We start from the raw sequence: 25,919 nt of genomic DNA, 5'->3' as shown, positions 1-25,919 counted from the left end.
ATGTACATCTGTCTTGACCACACCTGTGGTTACATATGTGACAACCTCACCACTAATCATAGATAAACACAAGCTAGGTGTGGGGTTATGAACTGGTAAGATACTACTAGAGTGGGAGAGTAAATAGCAGATGCTTACTGCCACTGCCAGTGTCACCATCACTTGCCATATTATGGCCTATTTTATCCATTCTAGAGTATATATCTTGTTTCTATTTATTAATATTGTTTATTATGTCATTAGATGAATTGTGATAGGTAACTAAGCCATAGAGTTGATATTAGCATTATTTTGTCATGCCTCTTGAGAGGCTGGAACGGATTACAGTGGACCCTCGACATTTGATACTAATCCGTTCCTGAGAGCTATCAGATGTCGAAAATATTGAAAGTTGAATTAATTTTACCCATAAGAAATAATGGAAATCAAATTAATCCGTGCAAGACACCCAAAAGTATGAAAAAAATTTTTTACCACATAAAATATTAAGTTTAATGCAGTAGAATAATTACAATAACAACAATAACAATAGAATAATAACAATAGAATAATTGACACTTACCTTTAATGAAGATCTGGTGATGATTGATGGGATGGGAGGAGGGGAGAGTGTCGAAGTTGTTACTGTTTAGAAGGGGAATCCCCTTCCATTAGGACTTGAGGTAGCAAGTCCTTTTCTGGGGTTACTTCTCTTCTTCTTTTAATGCCACTAGGACCAGCTTGAGAGTCACTGGACCTCTGTCGCCATTTCTTTAAGATTTGTCTGAAGTGGGCCATAACATTGTCATTGTAATAGTCACCAGCACGGCTTGCAATAGCTGTGTTAGGGTGATTTTCATCCATAAAGGTTTGTAGTTCAACCCATTTGCACACATTTCCTTAATTTTTGAAGTAGGCACAATGGAGTCCACAACTGGCATAGGCTTCTCAGGGTTAGCCCCAAACCCTTCAAAATCTTTCTTAATTTCTATACTAATTCTCACCCTTTTTACCACAGGGTTGGCACTAGAAGCTTTCTTGGGGCCCATGGTGACTTATTTTGCAGAAACAAGCACCAAAAACAGTGATAATATGGATAATATGAAATGTACCGAATGTATCCTTAGATGCGCGCACACTGGCTGGCTTGTAAACACTGGCACACACGGGGCAGTTCAGGCCACACATGGACACATCTCGTACGAATCGTACTGAATGTCGGGTTTTCCATCGAATGTCGAGGCAAAATTTTTGCATTAAAATGCATTGAATGTCAGAGTTATCGAATGTCGGGGGTCCACTGTATTTGCATTTCAATTAATTTAAATGAGGAAAATTGACTCAGCATACAAACAAATCAGGATACGAACAAGGTCATGGAACGGATTAAATTCGTAAGCCGAGGTTCCACTGTATGACCAATTTGAAAATCAAATTTATTTTTTAGTAGAGTCTTGCCACCTGAATCATTTTTCTGCTAGACTGTATTAACAGTTACAGTAAACCCTCTGTATAACAGACTAATTGGGGGGTTGGGTGGCTGGTAATGGCAGCTGTGGTGGATAGAGAAGAGATTGTTGGGTCATGATTGTAACAATAATGGACAGTTCTGTAATCAGTAACTTCGTCCATTGTGTTTAAATCAACTAACCCAGTAAATTTTATTTGTCATTTCGAAAATCTGTTATATGGAGGGTTTACTGTACACTCTTTAGTGAAGCAGGTCTGTTATTATATATAATGGGTCCACCCAACTTTTTAATGATGCAAGCATGTTAATTTACTTTCTTGGAAGGAACTTTTGAAAAAAATGTAGAGTTAGTAAAGTGTATATACCTGTTTGTGTACATGTTCTTTTACAGTGATAATCTTTTCAGGTGTACTATACTATCAACAATGGGCCTGGAGGAAAAAGCAACCCTGGTGTAAACAGCAATGGTATGGGTATCTCTGGCTCTGTGCCCATAAACATGGCAGGCTACACTGCTCCTGTGGGTATGACTCTGCCTCAACCTTCTCCAGTAGGTAGTGTGGCCATACCTATTTATACCTCAGCAGGTAACATGCCCATATATACATCATCTGGTAGTATAGGTGTTCCTCCACCTGGGAATGGAGGCTTGGTACCCATGGTGCCTCCAGGAGGTCAGTTTCCTCCCACATACCTATACTCTTTGTTAGGAGCTCCTGGGGGTACTCATGCCTATGTACCACCAGGAACATACACTGCGCACCATCCTCATAGGTCTTTTTATTTGCCGCATATACCACCAATTGGTCCAATGGCCCATTTAAAAGCGCATCATCACCCTGGGGCACGTATTAACTCTGGGAGTGGCAGCAGAGGAGGAAGCAGCAGTAGCAGCTGTAGCAGTAGTAGTGGAAGTATGCGAGGGTTCAACAAAGGAAATCAAAGAGGGCATGGTCACGTGAAGAGTTGCTCACGGTCATCGGACTCGTCACCTTCATCATCACAGTATTCATCTCCACCCCAGACACCCAGTCCTGACCATACGCGGGACAACCAAACAGGCAAGAGAGGTACGGTTCTCCAGTAAGTCATCTTATTTTAAACATGCTTAAGTTTTTCAGTGAGGGTGTTGAAAAGTGAGACAGCACAGTGATCACCTGAATTGCTGCCTTGCCAATGAAGGTTTGTCTGAACAATTACACATTAACCTTGCAAAACCCAGTGTAGTTTTATTTGACTGACAAAATGACTTGTGCAACGCACATCATGCCATGCCAATTGCTGTGACAGGTCAGCTGAAGCCCAGTGAGTTTTGCAGTTCAAGTAGCACATTGTGAATGATCACCCTTACTGAGTGTTTCATTCAACAGTGTATACATGCACATGTCTGTACATATGCCAGCAGTGCTATATGACCTTTCAGGGTTTAGTGCTTAGTTATGATTATAATAATAATAATAATAAGAATAATGTACAATTGTATTTGTGGATATCAGGCTTTAGCTCTTGGGGACCTACATCATAATCATTAATTGACTATGTACTGCATCCTCTATACCCTATTCCAATTAGGTATTGTATTTTGGACTTGATGTATGTACTTTTCATCAAGCACTTGCTGCTCACTACACTGGTGTATTTTTCTTTCAACTCTCTTGCTCAAGAACTTCCACCCTATATCTAGGTAACCTTTGAAGTGGTCTTCATTTCCTTCCCATCACGCTTGTCTCAGTCTGCCTTGACCCATTGTTTCCTTCCCTGATAGTAAGTAGCAGTGCCTCAGTGCTGGTGAATGTGACACCCTCCCCCTCTCCTTCTTCCCCCTTTCTCTCCCATTTTTCTCTCCCTTCCCTCCCTCTCCCCCTTCCTTCCCTCCCTCTCTCCCTCACAGGGTTTGACAAGGTTAAGGATCCTAGCTTTATTGACAGCTATTTACAGGTTAAGGATTCCTAACTTTATTGTAAAGCTAAGAGGCTGTTACCTACATCAGCTCATTTGAAAGCATTTTTATTGTTATGAGACATACAAGTAGGGAACAGGATGAAGTTGGAGCCATCTGTGGACCAGCATTTTCATTTGATCAACTGACTTTATCTGGGTGTTGACATCATTATGCTGTACGAATGTGTTCCATACTCGAGTCATCCTGGGTATGTATGATCTCGATGGAGTGATACACAGGGTTTGACAAGGTTAAGGATCCTAGCTTTATTGACAGCTATTTACAGGTTAAGGATTCCTAACTTTGTTTGGCAAGCTAAGGAGCTGTTACCTACATCAGCTCATTTGAAAGCATTTTTATTGTTATGAGACATACAAGTAGGAAACAGGATGAAGTTGGAGCCATCTGTGGGCCAGCATTTTCATTTGATCAACTGACTTTATCTAGTTGACATCATTATCCTGTACGAATGTGTTCCATACTCGAGTCATCCTGGGTATGTATGATCTCAGATGGAGTGATGTTCTGGAGAGAGTCAGCCAGAGTGAAGTTGCTGCTTTCTGCCCGTCTTGTGGCATAAAGCTTGTTTCACGCTGTCCTCGAAGTGGATCCAAGTGTGGTGTTTTGACAATATTTTCCTTGTACATAAGTAAGGCCACCCACATCCCTCCTATGTTGAAGGCTCTGCTGAAATGACAGATCTATCCAGGATGGGTCCAGGCGAGAGATGGGGCGTCTTGCTCTGTTCTCTACTCTGTCAAGCAGGTCTCTCGATCTCTCCTCTCTCTCTCCTCTCTCCTCTCTCTCTCCTCTCTCTCTCTCTCTCTCCCTCCCTCCTCCTCCTCCTCCCTCCTCCCTCCCTCCTCCCTCTCTCTCTCTCTCTCTCTCTCTCTCTCTCTCTCTCTCCTCCTCTCCTCTCTCTCCTCTCTCTCTCCCCTCTCTCCCCTCCCTCTCTCCTCTCCCCTCCCTCTCTCTCTCCCCTCTCCTCTCTCTCCCCTCCCCTCTCTCCCTCCTCTCTCTCCCCCTCCCCTCTCTCCTCCCTCCCCTCTCTCCCCCTCCCCCCTCTCCCTCCCCTCTCCCCTCCCCTCCCCCCTCCCCCCTCTCCCCTCCCCTCCCCTCCCCTCTCCTCTCCCCTCTCCCCCTCTCCTCTCCTCTCCCCTCTCCCCTCTCTCCTGCCTCCTCTCTCTCCTCTCCTCCCTCTCTCCCTCCTCCCTCTCTCTCTCCCCTCCTCTCTCTCTCCCCATCCTCCCTCTCTCTCCCCTCCTCTCTCTCTCCCCTCCCTCTCCTCTCCCCTCCCCTCCTCTCTCCCTCCCCTCTCTCTCCTCCCTCTCTCTGCCCTTCTCTCCCTCCCCTCTCTCTCCCCTCTCCCCTCTCCCTCTCCTCTCCCCTCTCCCCTCTCACCTCTCCACTCTCCCCTCTCCCCTCTCCCTCTCCCCTCTCCCCTCTCTCCCCTCCTATCCCCTCTCCCGTCTCTCTCCCCTCCCATCCCCTCTCCCCTCTCTCCTCTCCCCTCTCCCTCCTCCTCTACTCTCTCCCCTCTCTCTCCCCTCTCCCCTCTCCCCTCTCCCCACTCCCCTCCTCTCCCCTCCCCTCTCCCCTCCCCCTCCTCCCCCTCCTCTCCCCTCTCCCCTCCCCCCTCCCCTCCTCCCCTCCCCTCTCCCCCTCCCCTCTCTCCCCCTCTCTCCCCTCCCCTCTCTCCCCTCCTCTCTCTCCTCCTCTCTCTCACTCCTCTATCTCTCTCTCTCTCTCCTCACTCTCTCTCTCCTCATCTCTCTCTCCTCTACTCTCTCTCTCTCTCTCTACTCTCTCTCCTCCTCTCTCCTCTCTCCTCTCTCTCTCTCTCTCCTCTCTCTCTCTCTCTCCTCTCTCTCTCTCTCTCTCTCTCTCTCTCTCTCTCTCCTCTCTCTCTCTCGCCTCTCTCGCTCTCTCTTCTCAGGTACAAATGTTACTTGCCATCAATTTCCCCAGGCTGATATAGCTCTTAGCTGGTGATTGATGTAACTTAGAGCAGCTGGCATTTCTTCTCTTGGATAAGTGAATGTACAGTCGTGTGCATATGCATGTGATTCTGGGATTCTCCTCCTCTCCCTTTCTGGCAGTTTGACTACTTTTACATGAAATTCCTCAATTTTGATTTCAAAACAAGAGTCCAAGGTAAACACTGAATGAAGGCATTAGTCACTAAAGCAGCCTTTCATCTGTTCATTAATCACATTTCCATGCCCCTCATATTTTACACTTAACTCTCCGAATAGTGGAGGGTTGGGGGTAGGAGCTGGAGGCTGGTATTGGGAGGTGGAGAATGCTGGATGGGGTGTGGGTGTGGCATCAGGAAGCAACAATAAGTTGCTTTGTCTGACTTTTTGGGGTTATCCTAGGTACTCTACACATGTGCTGCTATGTATGATAATTTCTGTGTACCTGTACCTGAATAAACTTGCTTAGCAAGACAGAATTGGTAGCTTAGTGATGGTGGTGGGTGGGGTGTGCATGGTTGTTGGTGAGCAGAAGTGGACTGGGTCCTAAAACTGGGCTGGGCATCCGTCCCCTATCAGTTCGGCTCATTAACCCTTAAACTGTCCAAACGTACATCTGCTTTCCTACTGCTAGTGCTCCAAACATAGAGCAACGTTTTATATTTCCTGCCTCCAAATTTGGCACGATTGGCCTGAGATGCCTAGTCATTATAGAATGGGTCCTAACACTTGGTGTGCATAGTATTAAAAAATTCTGGGACTGCTGAGTACCTTGTGGGAGCACCAGGTCAATTGAGTGCCAGCTAAAGTAAACAGCGTGGCAGACACCACGGATTCGGTGATGCCTTGTAGTATTAACACGGAAAGTGATGTTGACCCTGAGTTAAGTGGCTTTGAGATGGATGTAGCCACAAGTGGTTGAGGAAATATCAAAAACCGCAATAATAACCCATGTGCAACATCCTTTCAGTTTTGATATCACAGGTAGTGTCATCTTGCCAGAATGTCCTATAACCCATGCCCTAAGTAAAGAGAAGCAATTCTGGAGCATGTGTAATATGTATGCGGCAGGCCGGGTAGGTGGCCAGCTGACTGGCTGAGTGACTTTGGCTGTGTATCTGTCTCTGTCTATGTCTGTCTCTGTCTTTGTCCAACAGGTGCACATAAGTACAGTTATTATACATAGTATAAATTTCTTGGGATAACCCCAAAAATCTCGAAGTGCTATACTGTGCTTGCAGATATAAGGCATAATAAGCATGACTGGCAAGTTATATGCATCTTCACTTGATCAGGAATCAGACTTGACGACTCTGCATCATGTGTAATCCCTGTTGATTCATGAGTGGCTCTCTTGAGAAAGAAAGACAAGCAGACAGAGAGAAAAAAACACACAGGCAGACAGACAGATAAGCAGACAGAGACAGACAGATAGATAGACATGTTTATGTGTAACAGTGAAAACAAATAAAGCCAAGGTTCCCTGGAGCAGTGCATGATCATCAAGCATAAATCCACTGCTGCACTGTCAGCAGTGGAGTGACACTCGTCTTACACAGTGCTTCAATGAGTTTCATACATACTCCAGCGTGTCTGAAGCATTACTGGGATCTATAAATACTTTGTATATATTTGTAGACAATAGTATGTGACTGGGACAGGTGAAAATGTTCTCCTGTCAGTGTGTTTGTGGCTATTTGAGTACTATTTGTGTATGTAATATTAGTGTCAGAACAAAGATTGGCAATGAAATCACAAGAACTATAAATTGTAGTTACCAGAACATAAAAATTACATAAATTAAAAAAAAAATGACGAGAAAAGGTATATTGGCAACACTTTTGCAAGCAGCAGGACTCCATGTTACCGTCAGGTGAGCATCCAGCACCATCTTCGTGGTCTTATATCTTGGTAAGTACTGACCCTAAAAATTTATTTTGGTCTTATTACACACAGAAAATTGCCTTTTTTATCTCTCTCTTGGGCCGGGGGGTGGGGGGGTTAACTGCTGAAGGCTGGTGGTGTGTTCTTACTGCTCAGCTAAGATACGTTCCATTTTTGTTTCAGTCTTTGTGCAGCAGCTATGGCTTCAGTTTTTCGTGACTTTTTCAGCCATTTTTTTTTTCCCAGTCCAGCAACCCACTGGGCATTCCCAAATGCCTGTATGGCCAGTTCACCTCTGCTGGTGGGAGCAGTAATGAGGGTCACGTGTGGCTACATGACTAGGTGTGTGGGCCCTGAAAGCATGGGTAAGGTGTTGAAGTGGGGCTGTGTGGGCTTGAAGCTGTAGGGAAGTTGTTTGGGTGAACGATGTGGTTGTTGGTGGCCAGGTGTGGATGGTGATTGGGTAACTGGGTAGGTGGTGATTGGATGATGAGTGACTAGATGGGTGGTGATTTGATGATGTGTGACTGGGTGGGTGATTGGATGATGGGTGGGTGGTGATTGGATGGGTGACTAGGTGGGTTGAGATTGGATAGGTGACTGGGTGGGTGGTGATTGGATGATAGGTGACTGTGTGGGGGGGAGATAGTGTAGGCAGTAATGAGGGTGGTGGGTGACTTGAGTGAATAGGTATGAGGGTGGTGTGTTAAGATGAAAGGTTGGGTAAGGTGTGGGAATAAGGTCATGAAGCTGGGCAAGGTGTGGTCTTGAGGTAGCGGGGAAATGGTGTAAGGATGTTATTATGGGGAAAGTTGTGTGGGTGGAGGTTGCTGGTTAGAATGGTGTGGGTGAAAGTGTGTGGCTGTGGAGGAGTTTTGTGGATGGAGGTTGCTAGTTGGAATGGTGTGGGTGAAGGCACATGCCATAGAGGAATTATAGGGGCAAGTACAGTAATATGGGTGATGGCTGTAGGCAGTATGGGTGAAGTTGTTAGGTGTGCATGGAGGCCATATGGCCATGGGAGGGAGGAAGGGAGGGGAAAGTTGAATGAACAGTTGGTGTGGGTAGAGGTGTGTGGGCAAGGTATGGTATCAGATGTCTATGAACAGCACATGAGGTATAGTATTAGATGTATATGAACGGATCCCTGAGCTTTGCTGTTTAGCCTCACTGCCAGATGCTCTAACTTTCACCCACTATGCCCATTGCCAACAACTATTTTTCACTCCCCTCTGACCATACGTTCTAGCCCTGTCATCCCATCACCCACATGCCCTCATCCTCCTGCCTATATGTTATAGGGTGGGATGTCTGTGGACCAACACCTTTACCCATCTCCCATGGTTGCCCTTCACCAATACTCCCCCTCCCCACCATGCTTTCTCAAACCTCACCCCCACCCCCTGCTGGGACAGCAGCAACAGCATGCACCCATGGGTCACTCTCACCCCTTCACTCACTCTTCTTCACCCAGTACTTTGTCCTCACTCGCTTGCAAGCTCTCACCCACTAGCTCACACGCTCCCACCCACCAGCTCGTATGTTCATACCCACTAGCTCCTAAGACATTCACCCAGAAGCTCACTGTGAGGCAGAGGGGAAAGAGCACGGCGGGTACTACACATACTCATTGTGTAAACCAATTTTTGCAGCTTGTACACCTAAAATATGCCGTAATTTTGCAGATTGTGTTAACAGAAACCTTGTTGCCAGATCATGTTTTATCTGATGGTCTACTGTTTTTGAGAGGTAGATAAAGAAACCTGCACTCGCACAATATTGACTTTCTTCACACCTCCCAGATACAAGGCTGTGGTCAAAGACTTGGAAAATGAGTTTTAACAAAGACAAGTGTGAAGTTTCAAATACGAATGCAAAATGCTGGGCAGCGAACTAACCAAAGACAAGATAAAAAAGAAAGGGTTCCTATATTAATCATAATTATTGACCTCAAAAGTGCCAAGCAATACCTAACTGTGAACAGCAAGCCTTAAAGAATGCTTAGGTTCATAGCTAGAAACTTCAAGCAGCACAAATTGCTAAACACCATATTGACTATAATGCACTAGACTGCATCTTGAGTATACATACTATGCAACTTTGGTCTCCAAATTACACTAAAGGTAAAGGTAATCTGAAGGGGGGGTTACGGAGAAGAGCTACCAGTCTTATACAATCACTCGCAAACAAACCTCATGCAGAAAAACTTGAAGCATTCGATGTTTATGCCTTTTTTTTAAGAAACAGAGACTATGAGACCTTATTCAAACTTTTAAGATACTGAATTACTTTGACGCTTTCCAAACATGAATTATTTGAAGTGCTGAATGAATCGTATATAAATATGAAACAGAAGATTTAACATTAACATATGCGAAGGTTTTGCAAGCAAAGTTGCAGTAGAACTGAACAAACTACAGGCTTATGTAAGTGGGAAGACAAAACACTCATTCAAGTACCAGCTAGAAGAGAATCTTGCAAGTATGGAATCCAACAAAATATATCATGCCCAAGTGGGAAGTGTTGCCAGTCTTCAGGACCTACATGCTCAGTACATACAGTATCAGTCAAGATTGCTGGGTCAGCCCATATTGTTTCCTGTTGCTGTAACCAATAAGGTAAAGGGCATGGTGAGGGAGAGTTGGAGCAAGATTTTGCCTAATGTACTCACTACCTCGCTTAACCACTCGCCAAACCCATGCAGACTATGTTATACTTTTAATGGACAGGGCAGTCTGAAGTCAACAGATTTCTGATGTTTGTTTAACAGCTGCATCAGGACAATCAATTAACAATGAGGCAATAATAGTAGTGGTAGAGGAAGATTGTGGTGATGGTCATAGCAGAACTTGTGATAATCAGAAGTAGAAAACCCCCTCATTTTCATGCTGGCAGTGGCTGGAGGGAGGGAGGGTTTCTGCTCTTCTATCCTTGACTCGTACACCAAGATAATACCTGGTAGTTTTTTTTAGCAGATATCCTCAGTGTGGACTTCCGAGTCCTCTGCTGTCTTTCTTTCCAATGTACTACACTGTACTTATTTTTCTTGATTATTCCTTTTCAAACACATTAATTTTAACTTGTACACTAAACCCTCAATATAACAGACTTTTAAATTTGTAGGCAAAATCCACTTGTTAACTTGTACTTTTAAATCCTTTATTTTCAATGTTTATTGCAGTACATGTATACAGTACTATATTATATATAATGGACACCTATTAGTGAGTTATATCGTGGGTTTACTGCATTTGTTTGGATTGATGTGGCAAGTTGATGTATGATGCAATTTGGTAAGGAAAAATGGCATTCATTTTTACTGATGTTGATGGGTTGATATGGCATAGGCTGCCCATGGCCTTACATACCCTAGTGTGAAGAAATGTTGTCTGCTACACATGCATTACATGATAAATGTCACTGTCCAATTTTGGCCCAGTAGGCCCATATTAACCTTCCCCACACTCTTCAGAGGCTTCAAATGTAATCCTATTTTTTTCCCCATATGTTCTTCACATCAATTAGATTAGACACCAATTTTCAGGAGAGTAAACTGTTCTAGCTGATCTGAAATGGAATTTGTTTTGCTGGCCTAGTTTTGTAATTGCAGTTTTGCAGGTTCTAGATTTCCAAAATGTCTAGAAATTTAACCCACACAGATTTGTAGGAATTACTGTACACTTGTATGCATGAAAAGTATAAGACTATATTGCTTGTAAAACTAATCATCACAGTACTATACGTATTTAACCCTTTGACTGTTTCAGTCGTATATATACGTCTTACGAGCCACTGTGTTTGACATATATATACTCATAAATTCTAGTGGCTTCGAATCAAGCAGGAGAAAGCTGGGAGGCCCACATGTGAGAGAATGGGTCTGTGTGGTCAGTGTGCATCATATCAAAAAAATCCTGCAGTATGCAGTGCATAATGAGAAAAAAAAAACTGACTGGATTTTTTTTTTAATTAAAACTCCGACTTTGTGGTCTATTTTTGTGTGGTATTTATAGTTGTATTCTCGTTTTCTTGGTCTCATTTGATAGAATGGCAAACATATTTTAGAAATAGAGGTGATTTTGATTGGTTTTACTATGAAAAGAACCTTGAAATGGAGCTCAAAATAGGGGAAATGTTTGATTTTTGACAATGTTGAAAAGTAAACAAATGATGTCATTATCCATTAAATGTCTAACTAGCCATTCTAATATGCAGTCATGAATGGGTTGACATTATTTATACAATTATTACAATATATTGCAGTAGTCTGCATAACAGTAAATCTTCTATTTTTTGTTTGAATGAAAATTCAAAATAGAAAGCAAGAGTAATACCAGAGGGGCCTGGAGACGTGACTGATGAACAAAGAAAATGTTATTTTAGAGCCATTAATGTCTGCATTGTTCATTTTGGACCCTATTTTGAAATTGGCATATTTTTTTAATTTGCATGAAATTGCCAATTTCTGACCACTTTATTGGGCAGTTGAAATCGGTAAATGGGCAGTTTCTTGTACTCAATTGATAGAACAAATGGAGTTCTAAAGAAATAGTTATGAGTTTGGTCGACTGGAACAAGAGAATTAGCCGAAAATAGGGCTTAAAGTGGGGGAAATCACCGATTCATTAATATCGCTGAGGTTGCTAACTTCGTGAGAGTGTAATTCTGTAAGTTTTCCATCAGATTTTGTACTTTTGGTGTCATTACCATCCTGGAGTTTACCTGGAGAGAGTTCCGGGGGTCAACGCCCCCGCGGCCCGGTCTGTGACCAGGCCTCCTGGTGGATCAGAGCCTAATCAACCAGGCTGTTGCTGCTGGCTGCACGCAAACCAACGTACGAGCCACAGCCTGGCTGATCAGGAACTGACTTTAGGTGCTTGTCCAGTGCCAGCTTGAAGACTGCCAGGGGTCTGTTGGTAATCCCCCTTACGTGTGCTGGGAGGCAGTTGAACAGTCTCGGGCCCCTGACACTTATTGTATGGTCTCTTAACGTGCTAGTGACACCCCTGCTTTTCATTGGGGGGATGTTGCATCGTCTGCCAAGTCTTTTGCTTTCGTAGTGAGTGATTTTCGTGTGCAAGTTCGGTACTAGTCCCTCTAGGATTTTCCAGGTGTATATAATCATGTATCTCTCCCTCCTGCATTCCAGGGAATACAGGTTTAGGAACCTCAAGCGCTCCCAGTAATTGAGGTGTTTTATGTCCGTTATGCGCGCCGTGAAAGTTCTCTGTACATTTTCTAGGTCGGCAATTTCACCTGCCTTGAAAGGTGCTGTTAGTGTGCAGCAATATTCCAGCCTAGATAGAACAAGTGACCTGAAGAGTGTCATCATGGGCTTGGCCTCCCTAGTTTTGAAGGTTCTCATTATCCATCCTGTCATTTTTCTAGCAGATGCGATTGATACAATGTTATGGTCCTTGAAGGTGAGATCCTCCGACATGATCACTCCCAGGTCTTTGACGTTGGTGTTTCGCTCTATTTTGTGGCCAGAATTTGTTTTGTACTCTGATGAAGATTTAATTTCCTCATGTTTACCATATCTGAGTAATTGAAATTTCTCATCGTTGAACTTCATATTGTTTTCTGCAGCCCACTGAAAGATTTGGTTGATGTCCGCCTGGAGCCTTGCAGTGTCTGCAATGGAAGACACTGTCATGCAGATTCGGGTGTCACCTGCAAAGGAAGACACGGTGCTGTGGCTGACATCCTTGTCTATGTCGGATATGAGGATGAGGAACAAGATGGGAGCGAGTACTGTGCCTTGTGGAACAGAGCTTTTCACCGTAGCTGCCTCGGACTTTACTCTGTTGACGACTACTCTCTGTGTTCTGTTAGTGAGGAAATTATAGATCCATCGACCGACTTTTCCTGTTATTCCTTTAGCACGCATTTTGTGCGCTATTACGCCATGGTCACACTTGTCGAAGGCTTTTGCAAAGTTTGTATATATTACATCTGCATTATTTTTGTCTTCTAGTGCATTTAGGACCTTGTCGTAGTGAAAATCGGGAAAAGATTCTCTATCATTTCATAAGATTTTTTTTTTTTTTTTTTTTTTTTTTTTTTTTTTTTTTTTTTTTTTTTTTTTTTTTTTTTTTTTTTTTTTTTTTTTGTGACACCAGGAGACACCTCAGGATTTGGGGTTGCAATAGTCAAGGGGTTAACCCTTTCAGGGTTTCGGCTGTACTAGTACGGCTTATGTGCCAGGGTTTTTGACGTACTAGTGCACATAAATTCTAGCACCTTCAAATCTCGCGGGAAAAGGCTGATAGGCCTAGATGTGAGAGAATGGGTGTGTGTGGGGTCGGTGTGCACAGTAGAAAAAAAATCTGGGACCCAGTGGCGCATTGTGGGAATGCTATTTTAGTAGATCTTTTCCACCATTCGTCGCAGTAAGAAACTCCTCACTCCTCGGCGAATTGGGACACTTTTGTTCCCCAGTGACAGTTCTAATACAGATGGAAGTGGCAGTGAAGATGAGTTTCAAGGTTTTGGTAAGGTTGTGACCGAAACTAATGACCATAATGTCGGTAATAGTGAGGAAAACCCAGACAACCCTCAGCCTTCCACCTCTGCTGCTGGGCCGTCTTGTTCACGTTCAGTTGTGCCAGAATCAAAGAGGAAACTCCTATTTTCCCAAATCCCGGACTCAGATGTGAGCATTGGTGATGATAGTGATAGTGAATATGAACTACAAGCTCTTGAAACCAGTTCCAGTAGTGATAGTGAAGTGGAATATTCTCCAGTGAAGTGTCAGTATATATGACGATATATGCGCTCTGGTAGTGTGCCATATGCTATTCCAAGGGGAAGGAGTACATCCCGTGGCTGTACAATAGGAACAGACAGTGAAAATGACGATGATAGTGTTGCAATTTGGATGGAAAATGTGCATGGTGGTGGTAGTGGTGGTGCTGGCGGTGAGGCACCAGCAGTGGGCCATGCTGCCACCCACGCTGCCACCCACGCCGCCACCCACGCCGCTGCCTCAGCTGATCTACAACAAAGGCCACCATCCCCCACCCACCCACCACACCAGTCTCCACAACCACAACCACCTGTCAGTGTCCAGTACCCACCAGCAGACCACACCTGGGATTGGCAGGAAGCTGTCAGTTTTGTTCCAAATCCCCACCAGTTTGATGAAAGCCAAAGTGGAATACGGCCATGTTGTACACTGGGAAACAATGCCAGTGAACTGGAATGTTTCGAGTTGTTATTTGATGAACCCCTAATGGAAATTATTGTCAGGGAAAGCAACAGATACTACGAGTACACCATGGCAAATGCAATACAGTGGTCCCTCGATAGTTGTAATTTTCGAAAATCGTAACGTTATTTTCATCAAAACATTGCCTCGTGAATCGTTGTTTGACTCGCAAATAGTCGTTCGTCTGGGATGTGTACACACAGCCCTGACCCGCCTCACACTCCATTCCCAGCCAGTGTGCCATTCTTTATCAGTGAGTGAGGATGATCCCACGAGTTCATATGATACATTTCATAATATTCCATTTATTTTAGTGCTTGCAACTGCTAAATAAGTCACCATGGCTCCAAAGAAACCTTCTAGTGCCAGCCCTTTTGTAAAGAATGTGAGAAACACACATAATTTAAGAAAAAGTTTGTAGAAAAATACGAAGGTGATGGTGGTAGAGTGGAAGCAGTTGTGATAGTGGTTGATGGTGGTATAGGGTGGTAGTGATGGTGGTAGCAGTTGTAATAGTGGTAGAAGGTGGTAGTGATGGTGGTAGCAGTTGTAATAGTGGTAGAAGGTGGTAGTGATGGTGGTAGCAGTTGCAATAGTGGTAGAAGGTGGTAGTGATGGTGGTAGATGGTGGTAGTGGTTGTGATGCTGGTAGAGGGTGCCTTCTTCAGTGATTCAGTGATACTACTAACTCCTCCAATGTTGTTGGAGTTATATAGGGCTACAGAAAACACCACCACCTCAGCTGGTGCTTCACCACCATTATGGATGGCCTACTCTCAGTGGCCCTTATACACCCAACAAAACACAACACCTTGTGACATACATAATGGTTTATTTTATTCATTCTAGAGTATATTCCATGTTTCTGTGTTATTAGTATTGTTTATTATGTCATATTAGTTGAATTGTGATAGATAAATAAGCCGCAGAGTTGATATTAGTGTCATTTTCTCCAACAATAAACTCACCATCCCTTCCTCATACAACCAAGTCTTCAATAAAGGTAAGTGTAATGTTAAATAAGAACTTAAGAAAGGAGGAACACTGCAACAGGCCTGGTGGCCCATACTAGGCAGGTCCTTCACAAATCCAACCCACTAACAGAACAAATGCTACCCAAGTAAAAAGCTCAGGTGCAAGTCTGAATCAAATCCAATTCCTCTCACTCATGTATTTATCTAACCTAAATTTGAAACTACCCAAGTCATAGCTTTTAGAACATAAGAAAGGAGGAACACTGCAGTAGGCTTGTTGGCCCATACTAGGCAGGTCCTTCGCAAATCCAACCCACTAACAGCATAACTGCTACCCAAGCAATAAGGTTTGATAAACCTATTTACTCATGTGCAATCCCGATTCAAACCAACCCCTCTCATGTATTTATCCATCCTAAATTTGAAACTACCCAATGTTATAGCTTCAATCACCCTACTAGGCATACCGTTCCACTCATCAACTACCCCTATTACCAATGTTCATTTACATTTTATTAATGCTTTACATTTATTTGGTATTCTTTTCTGCATGTAAATCCATATTTAAGCTAGGGAAGTGACCCCTGAAGTGACCTAGTCCTTATGAAGGGGGATTCCCCTTCCAAACAATAACCTCTCTTCCCACTCTCCTCCTCCCTGTCTTCCATTCATCAACAACAGCCTTCAATAAAGGTAACTGTCATGTTGAATGTTCATTCTTTTGTGCATGTAAATCTATCTTTAAGGTAAAAAAAAAATTGTTGTTGATACTTCTGGGTGTCTGGAACGAATTAATTGGGTTTACATTATTTCTTATGGGGAAAATGGATTCGAAAATCGTCAATTTCGATAATAGTCGCACTTCCAGGAACGGATTAATTACGAAATACGAGGGACCACTGTACTTTCACCAAAATCACGTCTACACAAGTGGAAGGAGACAACTGTGGCTGAGATGTATCTTTTCTTTGCCACAATAATGCTTATACCACATGTGTATAAGCATAGTGTGAAATCATACTGGTCAAGAGACCACCTGATTGCAATCCCAGGTTTCAGTGATATGATGGGAGTGAATCGATTTGTGCTACTATTACGTATGCTTCACTTCTCAGACAAAACCAGGCCTGACAGAAATGACAGGTTATATAAGATTAGGAATGTGTTTGTGTATCTGAAAGAGAAATTCAATATGTATTTTTATCCCTTCAGGAAGCTTGTAATTGACGAGTCTTTGATTCTGTTCAAAGGAAGACTCTCTTTCAAGCAGTACATACCAAGCAAGAGGAAACGCTTTGGGATAAAGTTGTTTGTGCTTTGTGATTGTTACAGTGGTCTTGTATTGGATATTATTGTGTACACTGGAAGTTATAAATTGCAAAACACCAGGAAGTTATTGGGCATCTCTGGTAATGTGGTTAGAACAATGATAGAACCATATCTTGGTAAGGGGCATATATTAAATACTGATAACTGGTACACAAGCCCCTCACTCAGTGATTTTTTTGCGAGTGAACATGGCAGATGTGTGTGGCACAGTGCATGCAAATCGTAAACATATGCCCAGGTTTGATGCTGGCACTCGTAGAGGTGAGGTGCAGGCGTTTGCTGCCAATGGCATCATGGCATTTCGGTGGCATGAGAAACGAGATGTCACACTGTTGTCATCAGTTCACCCTAACGAAATGACAAACACTGGCAGGCAGCATAGAGAGAGCAATGAACCCATTCTAAAACCTGCAGCTGTGGTTGATTACACCCTCAATATGCGCTCATTGGACAAATGTGACATGCAAATTGTGTTCGCAAAAGTTATAAGTGGTACATAAAACTCTTTTTCCATCTTCTGGATATTTCCATGCTCAATGCTTATAATATGTATAAGATGAGGACCAGAAACAAACCACCATATGGCGAATTCTGTTTGTCTGTCATCAGACAAATAGTATTCAAGTACCAAGGAACAACACCTGCAATAGACCGCCCACTAAATTATCAACAACTACCTTCTCGTCTGAAGCATGGTGATCACTTCCTAGTAAAACTGCCTGCTACTGCTTTCAAGAAAAAGGCTCAGAAGAGGTGTTATGTCTGTGCACATAGAAAAAAACGCCCACAACAACGCAGAGACACTCATTTTATGTGTGAGGAGTGTAAAACACCACTGTGCATGACACCATGTTTCAAAGACTTCCACAGGCTGCAGAACTTCTAGAAACATTCCCTGTGACTGTATATGTGTATATAAAATATAGAAAAATACATAGTAATAAACAACATTTTATATCGTTTGTGTGTGTAAACAATTATAAACAATATAAGGACAACAGTGTTTGTGCAGTTATTGTATAGTAAATAAAGAGAAAAAAATTATGAAATAGTGCTCATATTGGTCTCACAGGCCATAAAAGTTACTTGGAATTTTTTTTTTTTTTAAATAATAAAAAATAGTACCTAAAAAACTAAATACACCTACCATCCGACTTACGACCGAGTTCGGTTCCGAGAAACCCGTCGTAAGTCGAAATGGTCGTAAGTCGAACTTTACTACTGAATATCAACAAAACATTTTTGTAATGACTTTATTTTAATGCTTTATTTTGGTATTTCATGTTTTACTTTACTTTTTATGCTGTTAGTACTGTATTTTATACTGTAAGGTTTAGGATAATCACTGTGTACAAAACAAATAGTTGTTTATTTCCCAGAAATTTGGCATAAAAAACACAGTCGTAAGTCGAGTGGTCGTAAGTCGAGCAGGTCGTAAGTCCGATGGTAGGTGTAAAGTAATACCGGGTGACCGGCAGTTGGCGATGTTACCGTATGCCGGTCATTTTCTGTCAACTTCATGCCTCCATATCTTGGTAAGTATTGATGTTAAAAAAATTTTGTTTAGCCTATAATGTTTAGAAAAAAAAACAATCTTTTCATAAAAAATAATTTTTTTTTTTTTTTTTTTTTAATTTTGGCGACCCTGAGAACAATTCTCTGAGAGGCCCTGGCGACCCTGAAAGGGTTAACATTTGCCATTTTCCACCAAGGTATGGACCCTCCCCCCCTTACCATCCTTCATTTAATAACTATTTTTCTAGAAGTGGTGCAGATGTTACACTTCAGATGACCCTCTATTCTGCAATATAGCCAGTCCTTCCTCAGCATGCAGGCACTACTAATTTTTAAACATTCACCTTTTTCTGACATACTATCAGTAATGTTGAAACATTCCAACATTGATAACAGTGAGTGTACTGGTTGGATAACTGGTATGCTGGTAACAAGCTGGAGAAAGACAGTTGATTTCAAATCACCGTAGCACAGAGTTTTTGCACATTTGTTAATATTTTTCTGCATTATCATTTACAACAAAAACATACATCAGAGATTTTCGTAAACCCCCGCAAAAAAAAAATGAGTCAGTGAATGAGAGGTAGTGTGTGTGTGTGTGTGTGTGTGTGTGTGGTTGATTGACTTATTGTTATCAACAAATAAATTTTTAAAGAAGATTATGTACAAGTATTCAAATATTAGGAGCTTCCAGAGGAAACAAAGCATCAAATGTAGACATATTATTTAAATAGTAATATTACTAATGCCTTTTCATTTTTTCCAGTGTATGTGTAAAAGTGCTTACTAGTATTCTTTCAAATCTTTCAGGCAAAGGTCAGGGAGATGCAATGGATATTTGTGAAGCTGGAGATTCGAGTTTGTTAGGGTCAGGTGCAAGTGAAGAAGGCACTCCACCTCCCTTACATCATCATCCTAATCCTATTCTGCTGCCTCCACAGGCAACCTTGACACGGCCTCGTATTATGCCTTACCCTCATCTGGGGTATGTTGGTTTTCCCCAAGGAGGAATGATTAGATATCCAAGTTTACCGTTGCCAGCCCAAACACAAATGGTGGTACCCAGAAATCCTGTTCCACTGAATTGTGATAAGTCAAATCGCGAAACTACGCCACCTGCTCCGGGATCGGTGCCACTAGTGCAACAAGACCCTCAGTGTTGTTTACGCTCGCCATCTGAAATTAACACAGTGCCCAGTACCTTAACTGGAAACAGTCTTGGACGAAATGGTGGATCTCCACACACTGCAGCCACCCATCCAGATGGCCCACAGCCTCCTACAGCCCACACACCCGTCCCTAGTGTGGCCTCAACTCCCACTGCCCAGGCACCTCCTAGCAATTCTTGCACTGGGGCTCCGCACAGTAGTGTGCCGTACAATGCTCCTGGCTACCCCGTGGTTATGAGTGCACCAGTGTTTCCACAATTTCCGGGGTTTATGCCAGCACACAGTTCTGCTCTTTCCAATGGCTTTGTTTCTCCTTCTTTACCCCCAAACTTTGCATTTCCTTCAGTGGGTAATGGGATAAATGCAGAATTTGTGTATAGTGGTCAGTATCCTCTTTTAGGAGGCACCACCCAGGGTGGAGGAGGCCCAGGTACTGCCTGTGGCACCCCAACTGGGATTGGGCCACCCTCCACACCTGGACCAGGACTTGCAGCTGGCATGCCCTATACTCATTACCCTCCTGCCCTGCCCCACACACCCAATCCGTCCGCCGGTGCCAAGAAGACTTGCTACAACTGTGGGCAGGTAGGTCACCACGGTGCTGAGTGTAAGGAGGCAAACATTGAAGAGATGTGCAATGTACCAAAGACTGCCAGGTCTTGAGTACAAAAATGTTGTGGTGCAATAATATATATTACTACTAGTGGCAGCATTATGGAAGAAGCACTCACACCAATATGGATATGGTTGCTGTTTTGTGAGGGATGAAATTTTGTTGATCATTCTTCATATGTGATGGTGTTGATGTTCTGGTGATAAATTTTAATTATAAAATACATTTTATCATTAATGAATAGCTAATAATGACAAAACGAGCAGTATCCAGTTGAATATGTTCAATTATTTCATCTGAATGGGACACACGAGTGATGGAAAGCTTGATATATGAGTGAATTATTTTTCACATTGAATGTGATGTTTATTTGAAAGAGGAATTATACTTTTGAGTGAAGTATTAAAAATTTTTTCAAACATTTCTTAGATACACTTATTTTGTGATAGTAGAAATGTAACTGCGTGAGTATTCAAGAGGCCAAAGAAGAGTTTTTGTGGTGAGGCCAGTGACTGATGACTTATACTAGTTGAGTTTTTCTCAGCTTAACATAGGATGGTGCTAAAGGGAGGAGCGAGAGATGTTACCACTTGCTAGCATAACATAAATTAAAATATTGGTAGTTTTTTTTTCTCTCCAACAGATGTAGCTACCAACAAGTATAAATTTCTTCCTTAGCGGAACATGCATAGTGCTTCGATCTCCCATGCTTCCTTTTAGGCAAATCTTGTGCATTCCAGTGATAGGTATTACACTCTTTTAGGTGGATAAATCCCCAGTTTTTTTATGTTGTATTTACAAATGAAAAAATGGAGGAATTGCATTTATTGGTTTGCTAAAATGATAGTTATGAAATTCTGGTGCATCCTGAACTTGTATATATATTTGTGTTGCAGGAATTACATAAATTATAAACTAATAAATCAAAAAGTACCTTGGATCAAGTAGGCAGTGCCACTGACTTATCATAAATGATCATTTAGTATGGCTTCTCAATTTGCAGAATTGCTTTCATATCTGAAATTTTATTGTTCGGTCTCCAGAATAATTAATGAGAAGAAACAGAAACAAATGCATGACATATTATTTCAGAGAAACATAGATGCATGTAATATCATTTCGAAACTAATTTCCTATTAAATTCTTTAAAATGACATTATAATGTTATTTGGATATTTTAGGAACTTTTAAAAAAAAAATCAGTCATGCTGGACATAAGGTAGCCCAAGAGAAGCCTAGAGTTTTATTTAAGGTTTCCTGCTGGAAAAATAAAAGTTTTACTTCCTGCTTTGGACAAGCAATATGTTTGCATTTGAGCATTTCCAGATCTTTCGAGAAATTAAGAGATATGAGTGAGAACTAGGCCAAGGGTAATAAGAGTGAGTACCCCCATTATATTATCTTATGAAACAGGGTCCAGATGTTTGAGTTCTCATTACCTGATGTTACTGTTATGCAAGGCCATAATATTTTCTAAGTCACTTAGTACCCAGTCATTACTTACTTATATTATTTTCATGTGGTGCTTTTTTTTTTTTTTTAAGTCACTCAAGCTAAGACTATGGTTAAGGATACATAGTTTTTCAAGACTATGACTGCTCTAATACAATTAATAGTCTCTTTGGTATGACAGTTTTTATGATGCATGCAAGTTTTGTTTTTTGCAGCAGATGGGTTTTAGCATAAAACTTCACCTGTTTTTGAAATGTGTATATTTTAAAGTGGTTAGCTATAATGTAAAGTTTATCTAAAATTTAGCTTTGTATGTAGAAAATTCACACTATTTGAATTACTAGGTACTGTAGGATGATGAGTTAAAATTGCATATTGAAAAGTAATCAGATTTTTTTTTTTTTTTTTTTTTTTAGGATATGTACTAGTAAGCACTGTATTTCATAAATATCAGAATATATAATCATCCACAATGATGTTAGGGTATTCACTTGATATTGCAGCATTGGTATGTAGATACCATCAAAGTTTTATTGATGTTATTCAGTTATGCCATATGATGAGTATTATGTAAATGCTTTTAATTTTTATTATTTATTGATGAGATTATTATTCTTTCACTGCTTACCCATTCACTCATTCGCTTGGCATTAGCAGTGTGAACATAAGAAACAGGCTTAACTTCATTTGAAATGGTTTGGTGCTTGTTTTGCATGACCAACTCTGAAACACACTTGTTGGGAATTATGTGCCCACTTTCATTGATGTACCAGATCAGTGAGTAACCTTGGAATTCTATGTATCCTGATATGTATAATGAATTCACAACATATTTGTGTACATGGTATGCTAAAATTGTATGTTATTTGCTGCTAATATCAGTTACTATGGTTTCTTCAGATATGTCTGTCATTCTGTTCTGTAGCTGCCTCTTTGCAGATGGGTAATATTTTTTTTGATATGTTGTAAGGTTCAACCAGAATGGTTATAATTGAATTCTCATTTTATCACTACATTCATGTAAGATCTAATATATCAGATGCCCCTACAACTGTAATCTGGAATTGTAATCTCTCAGAATTTCATTCACACACAGGATTTCTAGCATTATAGTAAAAAAATATTTTGATTAAGCAATTTCTAGTAAAAAATAGACTTTATTACTAAGTAAACTGAACATTTCTTTTCGTCTTAATTTTTTTATGTCTGTACCTTAACAGGTTAGTTTTCTCAAGACATCTGCTGCCATATTTGCTTATAAATTATTTTAAACCAGAAATTTAGAAATGTTTATACCATTTACCTTACTGTACATGTGTTGGTTTCTATTTTCATGTATTGAAGGTTAAGATGTCTAAATTTAAAAACTTTTTAAATGGTAATTATATCAGTGTTAAGTAATTTAAAACTACAAGGGGACTGTTATGATGCAAACATTTTTCTCCAGTATCTTCTAAGCAAAATGCATCATTAGGTAATTACTAAATTTTGAGAGTTGTTAAATTAATTTTGTCTTTTGGGTTTTTATGAATTAATTATGAGTATTGTAATGGCCACAACTTGCTACATATCAGTGTGTCCACATGAGATTAGTTAAGGGTCACTCTTCAATGTTAACTGTGTTTTAGGATGTATTGGAAAGTGTTATGCAAGGTAGCTTCATTGACACAAGCAGCTATAAGAAAAAGTATCAGCCATGTTTTGTGGCACAGTAGCTGTAGAATTCAGTGCAAATATTTTTTTTTTCCTTCATAGTGCCTCTATTAATATGTGTGTATAGTGTCTTCTCTCCTCATTTGGTACGAAGACCAATATCCCCACTCTAATTTTGGGAATGTCTGACTTTCCTCTCCTCTCTGTAGATCTTTCCCTCTACTTCAGTAAACCATTCTTTCTTCTCTGGTATTGTTTGTATCTTCCCACTCTGTGAATGTATTCTTTCATAATGTGAGTGCATGTCTTCTTTGTCTTTGAAGAATTGTTGCATCTGCCTAATAGTATGTGTATCCCCATTTTCTTATGACCACTGATATCTCCATTTCTTGAATGATTGTGGCTTTCTGCATCTGTATAAAATTCTGCAAGTAAATTCTGTTAAAAAAATGTATGAGTATTTTTATCGAGATGAATGAAAGGATGATGAGAGTTGTGTGTTACAGATATGTATATATAAGAGAGAGAGAGAGAATGTTTGTGTTGATGAGTACAGTAGTTATGAATTAATTGAAATCTTTGTTCCTTGCCTTCTTTACAACAGGTAATGGATTAGAGAAAGTTGTGATTTGTGTCAATTATATTAAAGTCTATAATGAAGGTTGTTGAAGTAGTCACTGTGTTGGCCAGTAAGGATAAAAAGTGGTAGACTTGTCTGTCTGAAAATTAAATTTTTTTGCCATCCTTGCCAAAATTGTATAAAAAGGGGTTTGGAATAAAATTTTAATCCCCTAAATTTTATTGTGTTTTATCCAGTCTTGTCTGTGTGTGTGACAAGTTTAGGTTTTGTCATCCAGAGTTGAATATGAGTGTAAACAAAGTGCATGAGGTCATAGCATCTAATCTCCTTTGTTACCTAATTAACTTGATGGCTAATATTAGAGCTTTTAAAATAACTACTTTAATTTTTTTAAATAATTTACAGTGGGAAACAGCTTGAAAGATTTTCCAAATAATTCCAAATTTGAACATGTTTGAGTTACAAGTATATTAGCATCACTTTGTTATTTTCCAGCACTTTTATTTAACTTTTTAATACCACATTGTTAAGTGTTGGTTGACTGAATTAAACGTATCAACCTACTAAAAGTCTTCATCGGTTTTGCTTTAAGTTTGTAGTGAATGGATATATGTATGAGATTGGTGTTTTTGAAGTAATGTCTTATATCTTATTATACAAATCTTTCGTGAGTAAATGACTAGTACATTTGTGTGAATATTTTGAGAACATGTGAAATACGGTATAGTGCTGTATATTTCTGAATTAAGGTATTGTGTAAAGTCATGTGATTATAAATATTTATAGTTATGGCAGCTGATCTCTTAATAATAATGACCAAAGTTATATCATTAATGTAATGGGTAAGCATGTATGTGAATTTGCTAATGAATGGGGATTCAGTTTGCCAGTGTGATCTAAAGGATCTAGAAGATTTACAGTTAGGAAGCAATAAGGCTATAGAGCAATTTTTTTCAATCAATTTTTTTTTTTATGGATTGTTTTTATTTTTGCCTTAATAGGTGATATTGGTTAACAAAAAAAAATCTTATTGCTTTTAATGTTTTTTCAGAATTTTATATGAAATTCACATGGAATTATATATTGGTGTGTATTGCAAGCTTTTGTTTTCCTGTGTGCCATTCCATGTATGTGATGAGTACTAACAGGTTTTTTATCTACAGCTAGTGATTAACCTTCATGTAAAGATGAAGGTTGTTGGTTAAGTGAATCTTATTCTTTAGATGTAGCTATTGGGGCAGAGCTCTTGTCCTCAGCCTTCACCTTGAATGCAACTTAAAGAATGTGGTTATTACAAGGCATCTGTATGTTGTTTTTCCTGATGCAATACTATTTCTTAAGAATTTTTGCATTTACAGTGAGGATTTATTATATAATTTCTGCTGTATTATGTAGCCATTATTCAGGTCATATATTTTATATGAGAGATTTTATTTTAAAGAGTTATATGATGGTGTATTTCTTTTATATTGCCCTTCACCAAAATGTTAGTGCTCAAGCTTTAGTTAGTCTAAGTGTAAAGTATGTTTTTTGGACTACATACCACTGGGGTTTTTTAATTATTTGTTTGGTAATGGCTTTTACTCTTGTGCATCACACTTCAGTTACAGCTTTTTCACTAGTGATTATAAGTCACTCCAGTATTCTCATTCTCTCAAATTCTCATTCTCATTCTCTCTCTGCTGCCTTCTGTATCTTTTAAAAAGTTTTCTGGCTATGCAAGAAATACTCATAAATTATTTAAACTAATGCAAAAAGTTTGTTCCACTTATTAATCAAAACAAAAGTGGATTAAGTGATGGATTATGTAAGAGTGGTGTTAACTATCAGTGTGGGAGAGACCAGGCTATAGTATTATCTTTAGTAATTTACTGTATTCAGAAAATATTTTTGTAATGACAAAGTTTTTATTCAAGCTGTCTCGAAAAATAAACAAAATTATAGTGACACGTGTTTAACATGCATACATACAGCAGCCTCCAAATATATTCCTGCCCTTGATGACATATAACTCAAAGATGATTTAATGAAAAATGCACATGTGCATTCAATATCATTGTATGCAAGTCATAGCCTGTACAATTATCAGTTTTGTACATGTGGATGCATGTACTGTATATGGAAATTTCTTGCTTTTAAGTAGAATTGCAGTCTTGGCTTATAAACCTACAA

At 40.4% G+C, this 25,919-nt stretch overlaps 1 protein-coding gene across 1 annotated transcript; it reads left to right on the top strand.

Moving 5' to 3' along the window:
- Positions 1-1,834: 1,834 nt before the first annotated feature.
- On the top strand, positions 1,835-20,649 carry LOC128685492 (SR-related and CTD-associated factor 4). The gene is made up of 2 exons (XM_070083029.1): positions 1,835-2,520; positions 19,091-20,649. The coding sequence occupies exons 1-2, from the start codon at positions 1,920-1,922 to the stop codon at positions 20,110-20,112; spliced, it is 1,623 nt and encodes a 540-aa protein (XP_069939130.1). The 5' UTR covers positions 1,835-1,919; the 3' UTR covers positions 20,113-20,649.
- The last annotated feature ends 5,270 nt before the right edge of the window (positions 20,650-25,919 follow it).

Source organism: Cherax quadricarinatus, chromosome 8 (genome assembly GCF_038502225.1).
Source record: "Cherax quadricarinatus isolate ZL_2023a chromosome 8, ASM3850222v1, whole genome shotgun sequence".
Lineage (NCBI taxonomy): Eukaryota > Metazoa > Arthropoda > Malacostraca > Decapoda > Parastacidae > Cherax > Cherax quadricarinatus.
Note: the sequence above shows the minus strand (reverse complement) of the source record. Positions and strands in the feature narration are given on the sequence as shown.

Excerpts from the sequence above, each read along its gene's own strand:
- LOC128685492 (XM_070083029.1), top strand. The coding sequence starts at position 1,920 with ATGGGTATCTCTGGCTCTGTGCCCATAAACATGGCAGGCTACACTGCT. Across the intron at positions 2,521-19,090 it reads CAACCAAACAGGCAAGAGAG|GCAAAGGTCAGGGAGATGCA; the intron begins GTACGGTTCTCC and ends CAAATCTTTCAG.